The 11,376-nt window shown below is 42.7% G+C and overlaps 1 protein-coding gene across 7 annotated transcripts in view; it reads left to right on the top strand.

Annotated features, from left to right (window-relative positions):
- The first annotated feature begins 5,940 nt into the window (after positions 1-5,940).
- Positions 5,941-11,376, top strand: part of TASOR (transcription activation suppressor) — a 64,295-nt gene continuing 58,859 nt past the window's right edge. For 5 of the 7 annotated variants that reach the window (XM_071091928.1, XM_011742520.2, XM_071091927.1 and 2 more), the window contains exon 1: positions 5,941-6,531. In XM_071091928.1, the coding sequence (XP_070948029.1) occupies positions 6,198-6,531 (334 nt within the window). In that variant the 5' untranslated portion in view covers positions 5,941-6,197. The remainder of the gene's footprint in view (positions 6,532-11,376) is intronic. The other 2 variants (XM_011742529.2, XM_071091926.1) reach the window with 2 other exon arrangements.

The following is an 11,376-nucleotide window of genomic DNA, read 5'->3' as shown; positions in this document are numbered from 1 at the left end:
CTACCTTCTAGCCCCTGTTCCCTTTCCATAGGCAAACAATATTGCTAGCTACTTATGTAGCCTTCCACTAAAGTTTTATGCAAATAGATGTAAATATTTGTATATATTTAACTGTATTTTCCATTTTTTGATATAAATACTAACACACTATTCATCCTGTTCTGCATGTTGGTTTTTTTTTTGTTTTTTTTTTTTAGACGGAGTCTTGCTCTGTCACCCAGATTGGCGTGCAGAGGTTTGATCTTGGCTCACTGCCATCTCTGCCTCCTGGGTACAAGCAATTCTCCTGCCTCAGCCTCCTGAGTAGCTGGGATTACAGGCGTGCGCCACCATGCCTGGCTAATTTTTGTATTTTTAGTAGAGATGGGGTTTCACCATGTTGGCCAGGCTGGTCTTGAACTGCTGACCTTGTGATCCACCTGCCTTGGCCTCCCAAAGTGCTGGAATTACAGGTGCAAGCCACTGCACCTGGCCACTTTTTTTTTTTTTTTGAAAAAACACTAGTACCTTATGAGCTTCTTTATTAGAAAAATAGGAATAATGTGAGTACTTACCTCATAGCATTGTTGTGAAAATCAAATGAGTTAAAATATACAAAGCACTGGCCCGGTGCGGTGACTCATGCCTGTAATCTTATCACTTTGGGAGGCCGAGGCGAGCAGATCACCTGAGTCAGGAGTTCGAGACCAGCCTGGCCATCATGGTGAAACCCTGTCTCTACTAAAAATACAAAAATTAGCTGGGCCTGGTGGCATGTGCCTGTAATCCCAGCTACTCGGGAGCCCGAGGCAGGAGAATTGCTTGAACCTGGGAGGTGGAGGTTTTAGTGAGCCGAGATTGTGCCACTGCACTCCAGCCTAGGTGACAGAGCAAGACCTCTCTCAAAAAAAACAAGAAAAAACAAAACAAAACAAAAAAAAACAAAAAGAAAAGAAAAAGAAGATGCCAAATGCCAGGCATATTGTAACCTCTGTATTAGTTTTCTATTACTGCATAACAACTTACCACAAACCTAGTGGCTTAGAACAAAACTGTATTAGCTCGCAGTTTCTGCAGGTCAGAAGTCCAGGCATGGCTTAGCTGGGGTCTGTGCTCAGAGTCTCACAAGGTTGAAATCATGCAGCTGGACTGCATTCTCACTTGGAGACTTAACTACAAAAGGGGTTTGCTCCCAAATTCCTTCAAGTTGTTGGCAGCTATAAAACTCATGGCAGCTTATTTGTTCAAACTCAGCAACAGGAGAGAGTTTCTGCTGCTTGGAGTCTCTGACCTCAAGGAATGCCTAGTCCTCCCCACCACATTGAGATATAATTCATATATTATAAAATTCATCTTTTTAAAGTATATAGTTTAGCCAGATGTGGTGACTCACGCCTGTAATCCCAGCACTTTGGGAGGCCGAGGTGGGTGGATCACGTGAGGTCAGGAGTTTGAGACTAGCCTGGCCAACATGGCAAAAACCTCATCTCTACCAGAAATGCAAAAATTAGCTGGGTGTGGTGGCAGGCACCTGTAATCCAAGCTACTTGTGAGGTTGAGGCAGTAGAATCACTTGAACCCAGGAGGCAGAGGTTGCAGTTAGCCAAGATGGCACCACTGCATTCCAGTCTGGGTGACACAGTGAGACTCCATCTCAAATAAATAATAAAGTATATAGTTCAATGGTTTTAAATATATCCACAAAGTTGTGGAATTACCACCACTATCCAATTCTAGAATATTTTCATCACCCCAAAAAGAAACCCTGTACTCATTAGCAGTCAGTCCCCATTCCCCACTCTCTCTGGTCCCTGGTAACCACCAATCATTTTTCTGTTTCTGTGGAATTTCCTATTTTGAACTTCCATATTAACAGACTCTATAACATACTGCTTTTGTATCTGGCTTATTTCACTTAGCATAATGTTTTCAAGGTTCATTCATGTTGTAGCATGCATCAGCGCCTCATTCCTTTTTATGGCTGTATTCCACTGTATGCACATACCCCATTGATAGATAAGTTATTTCTAATCCTTTGCTATTATAAACAACACTGTAAAGAATATCCTTGAATACATATTTAGAATGTGAATGAGTACATCTGTACCATATACATTTCTAGAAGTAGAATTGCTAGGTAAAAAGGTTATGCATCAGTAATATTGATAGTTACTGCTGAGTTATGCTATTTATATCCTGTCTTTTAAAGTACTGTTTGAGGAAGGGAGATGAAATGGCATAGTGGAAAATGCACTGAGTTTTGGACTTTGTTTCAAGAGAAGTTTAATATATTGTGGTTATTAAGGGCATGGGGCTTTGGAGGCACACTGCCTGTGTTAGAATCTTGGTTTTGCCACTTACACTCTAAATGACATTAAGTTAATTAACTGCTCTGCCTCAGTTTTTTTCATCTGTAAATGGAAATAACATTAGTACCTTCTCTGGGGATTGATGAGACTACACATGTAACACTCTTAGAACAGTGTCTAGGCTGGGCGCAGTGGCTTATGCCTGTAATCCAGCACTTTGGGAGGCCGAAGTGGGTGGATCACCTGAGGTTGGCAGTTTGAGATCAGCCTGACCAACATGGTCAGAGAAACCCTGTGTCTACTAAAAATACAAAAATTAACTGGGCATGGTGGTAGGTGCCTGTAATCCCAGCTACTTGGGAGGCTGAGGCAGGAGAATCACTTGAACCCGGGAGGCGGAGGTTGCGGTGAGCAGAGATCATGCCATTGCACTCCAGCCTAGACAACAAGAGTGAAACTCCATCTCAAAAACAAAACAAAACAAAAAGTGTCTGACACACAGAAAGTACTCAATAAATGTTCACTCTTTTTACTAGCTTGCTATATGATCTTGGGTCATTGTCTTTTCCTATTTTTATTTTTTTACATTTCTGAGACAGAGTCTCACTCTGTCACCCAGGCTGGAGTGCAGTGGCGCAATCTCGGCTCACTGCAACCTCCACCTCCCAGATTCAAGTGATTCTCCTGCCTTAGCCTCCTGAGTACCTGGGATTATAGGCATGTACCACCATGCCCAGCTAATTATTTATTTATTTTTTTGAGATGGAGTCTAGCTCTGTTGCCCAGGCTGGAGTGCAGTGGCACAATCTCAGCTCACTGCAACCTCTGCCTCCTGAGTTTAAGCGATTCTCCTGCCTCAGCCTCCTGAGTAGTTGGGATTACAGGTACCCGCCCCCATGCCCAGCTAATTTTTGTATTTTTAGTAGAGATGGGGTTTCACTGTGTTGGCCAGGCTGGTCTCGAACTCCTGACCTCGTGATCTGCCCGCCTCGGCCTCTCAAAGTGCTGGGATTACAAGCGTGAGCCACTGCCCCCGGCCTTAACTTTTGTATTTTTAGTAGAGACAGGGTTTTACCATGGTGGCCAGGCCGATCTCAAACTCCTGACCTCAAGTCCACCTGCCTCGGCCTCCCAAAGTGCTGGGATTATTATTATTGTTTTTAAAAACAGAGACAGAGTCTCACCATATTGTGAAGGCTGGTCTTGAACTCCTAGGCTCAAGTGAGCCTCCGCCCTTGACTCCCAAAGTGCTGGGATGACAGGTGTCAGTCACCACATCCAGCCAAATTTCACTAAACTTTTTTTTTTTTTTTAAAATAAATGTTGATTTGGAATGGGAAGCAATTTTTATCTTCACAAAATTTAAGATTCAACCTCTGTGGAGGGCTAATGATTCTGTCTAGCCTTAGTTTTAGGTACTCTTTACTAACAACCTGTGGTGCTTTATGCATAGCCTAGGAGCTTCCAAGTAGAGTTGCCTTTTCTTGAGTGGATGAGTGCTGGCATTAGTATGCAATTAGTTGTTTTGTTTGTTTTAGTAGAGACAGGGTCTCACTGTATTGCCCAGGCTGGTCTTGAACTCCTGGGCTCAAGTGATTCTCTTGCCTCTACCTCCCAAAGTAGGATTTTGACGTGAGCCACACCTGGCTGCAATTAGTTCTTAGTTTTGAATTTGATAAAAATTAGCTTTTAGGTATACCTTCAATGAATCAACAAAAAAGCGAGTTACCAATTTGGGACTGCAATGTGAATTTCTGATCTTCTGTACTCTTTTCTAAATCAAGTAAAGCGCCTCCCCCAATTAAAAAAAATTTACTTAAAATAATGTAGCATTTTTCCCTCAACCTAGACCTCAGTTTTTCATTTAAACATATTTTAAAATGTGTGTGTATGTTTTGAGACAAAGTCTCAGCCCAGGGTGGAGTGCAATGGTGCCATCTCAGGTCAGTGCAACCTCCGCCTCCCGGGTTCAAGTGATTATCATGCCTCAGCCTCCTGAGTAGCTGGGATTACAGGCATGTGCTACCATGCCCGGCTGATTTTTGTATTTTTAGTAGAGATGGGGTTTCACTGTTGGCCAGACTGATCTGGAACCCCTGACCTCAGGTGACCCGCCCGCCTCGGCCTCCCAAAGTGCTGGGATTACAGGCATGAGCCACTGCGCCTGGCCTAAAATGTGTTTTTAAACTATTTACTAATAATGGATTTACACTCTTTCGTATGATTTACTAAATTGATTCCAATAGGTTGGCAATTCATGATTAATTTTTTTAAATATCAGCTGTTAAACAGTGGTAATATTTATTAGAGGACAAAGGAATCCAACTTTCGTGTTGCCCTTGGGAATGCTCTTTAAGCCTGAGGCTTTATTATGAATAATTTGGTCTGTAAACTCCTTGGGAGGTAGTTTGGGATTAGAGATCTGGGTCTCAAACCTGATCCTGCTGCTTGGCGACCCTCAGCAAAATGTCAGCCCTCTGTCGCTTCGTGCATAAAATGAAAAAAAGTGCACAGCTGCTGTGAAAATTAGGTCTTAGAGAAGCAGTCAGTGCAGTGCTTAAGTACTTACTGGGAGAGTTAAATAGACCTGGTTTCAAATCTTGGTTTTGTTACCATAATTTGTCCCGTCTTGCAACGCTTATTTTAAATTGTGCAAAACAGTATCTCCCTCATATCTGTTGCTGTGAAGATTAAATGGAGATAATGCACGTAAATCACTTGTCCAGTCAGTGTCTAGCACATAGAAAGCACTCAGTAAATATTGGCTGTACTCACGATAACCCATGATAGTTTATACTGACAAGGTAGAAATTACTATGCAAACGGTTCTTCACTATGAAGTTATTCCCTTTATGGGACAGCGACCACTGCTGTATATTTTTTAATGTAACGGCAAGTTTATTTTTTCTTTAATATACATTTAATATAGGAAAACGTGGAGGGGGGGTGCGACCAAAGAAAAATGGTAAAAGTTAACAGCCTCCTCCTCTCAAACTCCCCAGAACCAAATCCTGTTAACACTAGGTTGTTAAGTACCATCAGAGGATCTCAGGTTAAAGTGCTTGCTGGCGCTGTGACACTGGGTCACACCCTCTGAGATAAAAGAGAAGGCCGGGTGCGAGTCATCTATCATAAAGATACAAGATCCGGTGAGAACAGCAGGTCGCAGAGGCCGGACGCTTTTAGGCTATTACTGCGTAGCCCATTCTCTTATTTCCTCTCCAGGTCTCTGTACACATGCAAATAGTTCATAAAGCCGAGATCGTCCCGCATCCATGCGCTGAAGCCCGTTTGGGCCGAGATAACTCGTACACTGAGGAAAGTTCTTGCCCACAAATGGGCCACCCCTGCGATCCGGAGACAAGGCCAAGCCCGTCTCCCTCGCCTGCAGCGCGGCGGGGGATCCCCGGGAACCCGAGGATCGCCAGCGCGGCATCGCCAGGAACCCGAGAATCGCCAGGGGCCCACACATTCTGCAGGCCACGGCTGCGGCGTCGAGGCCCTCGCCGGGCGTGGCAGTCTCCCCTTTTGGCGGGCTCAGGCGCCTCAAAACTCCGCCCCCCGGCGCAGTATATCCGCACTCGCGGAGGCGGGTTCCGCACTCCCATTGGTAGAGTGGCCCGCGGTGGCCCCGCCCCCTCCCGGCCCCGACGCGCGCACGTTGAGTGGCGGGGGAAGGCAGAAGAACTGCCCGAGCGAGGAGCGGCTCCGAGGGCCGGGCAGCACAGTTGGGGTGCCCGCTTCGGGGCCCCCAAGAGGCTGCCGGGTCGGAGTGCAGCCTGAGACCACGGGGGGAAGGGGGTGGGTGGGCTGAGAGCAGTTCGGCGGCGAGGCTGGCCCGCCGCCCCTTCCCCCCACACCCGTCGACCTTGTGGGCAGAAGCTTCCCAGAGCTCCTTACGCCGGCGCGATGGCGACTGCTGTGGAGACGGAGGCCTCGCAGCCGACGGATGCGAGCTGTGAAAGTGGCGGCGGCGGAGACGACGAGATGAAGCAGGCGCTTCCGGAGCTTGAGTCCTCCCCACAAAATGGCGGCGGCGGCGGCGGCCTCAACATCGCTGAGCCCGGCGGCGGCGCTGGGCCTGAGGAGACCGCGGGGGCCGAGGCCGCCCAGAGCTTCAGCCACGAGCAGCCTCAGGACTCCTCTGAGGCGGGCGCGGCCGCCCTGCTCAGAGGCCCCGAAGAGCCCGAAAGGCCTCTTAGGAGGAGTTTTCAGATCCCCAGGAAGAGCAGAGAAAAGAAAGGTGGTGCCTCCCCTTCTTCTCAACCCTCTCTCTCTCCCCTCCATCTTTTCATTAGAACCTTTCTATCTCCTCTTCCCACACCCATCTGAGATACGTAAACACGCATGCAGCGCCGGCTGCCTCTCCCCTCACCGCCACGGCCGCCCAGCTGCCGCGCTTGGTGCGAGAGAAAGCGGTGGAACCACGCTCCCCTGCTGCCCCTCCCCGCGGAAGTTGGAAGTAGCTCAGGTTTGAAGCTTGTCCATAAGGCTGCAGCTCCCAGAGAGGAAAGATGGTGCTCGGCGCCCCTCCCTCCCAGCCCCCGAAGGCAGAGAAGCTGTTGTGTCCTCCTAAGGATGCTTCTGAGAAGTCTCGCTATGGAAATAGCCCGTGGCCATGGATTCTGGGGCTTTCTCCAAGGCCATTGCCAATGTTCTGAGGACCATGAGTGCTTCTCCCCGTGGAAATTCTTCAGCTCTGTGTGTCTACTTGAAATGTGCTTGATGTCAGCGTCCTCCCTTATTTAGAAATCTCTATTAGTAGATGTGATCCATGCACACTGCTATTTTCCATCACACTTCATTTCCATTTAGTTTTTTCCCCCTTGTTTTTGAAGCGTTAAATAGGTCTCTCTCTCTTTAAATTTGAATTTAGTATTGTTTTTCTTATATTTGAAAAGAATGGCAAGGTAGGTTCTTGGTGCAGTAATTTCCCAATGGAAAAAGATTAATGAGAAGTTACCTTATCCTCAAGAGTCACCAAGTTGGTCTTCTAGATGGTAGAACTTCAGATTAGAAAAAAGTCTAGTCTTAGTTTTTGGAACCCATATGGAAACAGTTACATTAATTACTTGTGCCTTTAAAAAATCTTAATGCCATATTGTTAATACGGAGACAATTCCTAATGGACATAAAAATTAGTATTGTTTTTTGTTATTGGGGTATAATTTTTTAACTATCCAGTAAATTTTGGATATTCTGGATTTAGACAACTTCCTTTTTGCCCTATTGTGTGGTTAGGTTTTCATTATTTACTTTGGAAAATAATAGGATTTGGTTTTTTCCCGTATAGAAAGCTTTTCCATTTATTTGATTATAGAATCTTGGCTGTAGCCTTACACTGACTTTCCATAAGCATCACCAGTTCCATTTGCACTACTGGAATTGTTTGAGCCTTTTATTGGGAAAGTACAAATAAAGTTCATTTCTGTTTGAATGGCAAAGCCAAGAAAATACTTGGTGTGAGAAACCGTGTTGACAAAGATAAAGTTAACCTTTGGAAGTTAGCATGAGGAATGTTTCTAGAAATATCTTTTGAGTTAATGTAGTTTAGGGTTCAGAAAGATACTTTTAAAGGTCAAGACTGTCAGTTTTTTTGGTGTATTTAGTTAAGATTTGAGATGTATGATTATAGTCTATATGAGAAAAGTTCCCATTGTAATCAGTTGGTAGAGAATAGGTTGGAAGTACATTCAGATGGGCTCTGGTTATGAGGTAGGAGGTGGAACTATTTTTTTCTTCACAGCTTGATAAAAGTCGGTTGGAGTCTTTTTTTTTTTTAGGTTTAAGTGCCTAAGAATATGGACAAACCACGATATATATATTTTTTTACTGTTAGGACCAGAAAATTGGCCTAGAAACTTAAAATTTTGTTTGAAATGTGGGAAGGCAGTAGGAACTGGAAAGGCACTGTGTTTGTGTGTTTTTTAAATAAAACCCAGAGATTGTTGTAAAATAGACTTCAGTTGAACACACTAAAAGTGGAAATAATTGAGGGATTAGGAAATACAAACCTTGCTGTTGTCCCCCATAGTCTTGTACCTCTTGGGTAAAACTTGTATTTTCCATTTTTACTTGAGAGACAAAAGTTGTGAGGAAAATATATCGCAGTGGGCTTTTTCATGATTAGTGAAAATGAGCAATTTTTAACTTGTGTAATTATTTATACCCTGAACACCAGCTGTTCAAATAGTAAAATAGCTAAAATAGCGATTTAAATAGAACTTTAAAAAATTAAATAAGCAGCTATTTTACCACCGTGAATTTTATCTTGTTGAAGCTGAGGGAAGTTAGTAGTTGGTGATAGAATTCAATACATAAATTCAACTTTATTTAAAAAAAAAATTCATCATAAACAGTACAGGTGCTGCTAGTTTTACTCTTCATACTCTTCATCGCAACGCCATCTCTTGGAAGGCTCTAAAGGTAAAGATATCACTTTGTATAGGATTTGGCTAGGTATTACTAGTTGTGGTCATCTGAGTCTTTTAATCAAGAATATTAGATGGTTTTCAGTAGGTATGTCTGCTTGAACTTTTCAGTATCAAAGGTTCTGTTGCATTCATGTTTTAATACGGCAGACCTTTTCTTGTGACTGTGCTTTTCCAGTGAAATTTAAGATTAGTACTTAAATATTTTAATAACTTAAAGGTCATTACTATGGAAGTATAACTTGTTGACTCAAAGTTCTTTCTTTGGTCTTGCCAATAGTATGACATCCAAAATAACTGCCATTGTAATTGAGTAATAATATTGGCAAACACTTGTATAGTGCCTAATAAGTTGTGGGCATTGTTCTAAGCAATTTACATACATTGACTAAATCTCAACAGTGTTTTGTGGTAGGTACTATTCCCATTTTACAGATGAGACTAAAGTACTGAGAAGTTAGGTAACTTGCCCCAGATGACACAATTAATAAGTGGTGGAGCTGGAATTTGAAGATAGGTGTAGAGTACTTTTACTACTATAAAAAAGAAAAATCTTGCTACCCAGTTTGAATAATCTAAGGTTTTAAGTTAGCTGCTTTTGATCTGACCTGTTAGTAACAAAAACTGTTTTTATCCCCCTATTAAATATAGAAATACTTAATATGTTTTCATCCTTGGGGAATTTTGACATTCAGAGATTATGTTCACTATCAACATTTGATTGGTACTGACAGATTAAGTGCCTCTTTGACTGGAAAGGTATACATTTTACTGTTTTTGATGTATGTTACATTATTTATTGGCTGAGGCATGATTCTTATATTTAACCAAATTGTAGAATTGCATTTTGTTGGTAGATGTTTCACTATCGCCGCCTTCAAATTTAGTAAGTCATAAAATAAATTAAAATTGGTAATTGCATTTGATGTAATTTTTCCCTCCAAAGTTCTTGGGAAATGGAGTAGCGATGATTGACTATCTGGAAAATGTTTATTGGTTAATGTTTTTGTAGGGTCCAAGGGAGTCTCAAAAATTAATTGCTCTCATGCACTAAGTTTCCATACTGGTTTAGTCCAGAAGTAATGGCTAATTCTGCTAACCTCCATCTTCCCACACAAAATTTGCACTTGCGTGTTGGAAGCCATTGGAGCCAAGTCTCATTCTTAAGGAAATTTCCGTGGTATTTCATTAGTTGTATATGGATGAGTGGGTTCTGAGAACAATAGGTCTCTCCATACATAATAGCAAAGTAATCGAGGTAAAATTTACTTTGACCTATCCTCAGTGCAAAAAACATTGTTTTGTATTTGTACTCTCTTGATTCCTGCCAGCATATTCATTTCTAATTGTACGCTATGTTCAACCTTGTTGATTTAGAGATGAAGTACCCACTCCTAAAGTATTGTCTGTGGTAATTTTTTTTAGACTGAAGAAAAGTGATTTTAAAAAAAGACCTTACTGTGAAGAAGAAATGGATGGAGAGTGGTTGTATTATAATCATTACACATCAGCGATGAATTCAGAGAAAATTTCAGATCCCTAGCCTCCTCTTGCTAATTATTCCGTCATCTTCCATGAATTAGTTACTTTAAATCAGACAATTGTTTATTTATACCTCATACTACCCATTTATTTATTTATTTTTTTTTTTCTGGAGGCAGAGCCTCTGTCGTCCAGGCTGGCATGCAGTGTTGCAATCCCGGCTCACTGCAGCCTCCGCCTCCTAGGTTCAAAGGATTCTCCTTCCTCAGCCTCCTCCGAGTAGCTCGGTTACAGGCATGCGCCACCGTGCCCAGCTAATTTTTGTATTCTTTTTAGAGACGGGATTTCATCATGTTGGCCAGGCTGGTCTCGAACTCCTGACCTGAAGTGATCCGCCCTTCTTGGCCTCCCAAAGTGCCGGGATTATAGGCATGAGCCACCATGCCCAGCCCCATTTGTATGTTTTGATAGGAATGGTCCATCTTTTAAGTTTAGCTTTTTAAAATTTACGTATATACGATAATATTTTTTGCGATTCATATATATGTAATACAAAAAGATCTGTCTTAACACCAAATTGGTAAAACTGATGAAGATGTTCTTTTGATTAAGGAACAAAGCTGTTTGATGATTTAAATTATATATCTATGCTGACTGCCTTTATAAATATAACCTTCAAATCTTGAGTGTGGGCCAGGCATGGTGGATCATGTCTGTAATCCCAGCACTTTGAGAAGCCAAGGTGGGCGAATCACGAGGTCAGGAGTTTGAGACCAGCCTGGCCAACGTGGTAAAACCCCGTCTCTCCTAAAAATACAAAAAATTAGCTGGGCCTGGTGGCGGGCTCCTGAAATCCCAGTTACTCAGGAGGCTGAGGCAGGAGAATCACTCGAACCCAGAAGGTGGAGGTTGCAGTGAGCTGAGATCGTGCCACTGCACTCCAGCCCGGGCAACAGTGCGGGACTCCATCTCAAAAAAAAAAAAAAAAAAAAAAAATTTGAGTATGTTTTATATGATGCTACTAATAAAAAATATTTGATGATAGTATGGCTAAGAGTCAGGAAATTTGAATTCCAGTTCACATTCTATGTTACTGTCAGTTTCCTCATTTAAATTATAAATCTCCAAGTGCCCTTCTAAATCTGTGCTCTTCAGTCTCGTAAAATACATCTATA

Source organism: Macaca nemestrina, chromosome 2, assembly GCF_043159975.1.
Source record: "Macaca nemestrina isolate mMacNem1 chromosome 2, mMacNem.hap1, whole genome shotgun sequence".
Taxonomy (NCBI): domain Eukaryota; kingdom Metazoa; phylum Chordata; class Mammalia; order Primates; family Cercopithecidae; genus Macaca; species Macaca nemestrina.
Note: the sequence above shows the minus strand (reverse complement) of the source record. Positions and strands in the feature narration are given on the sequence as shown.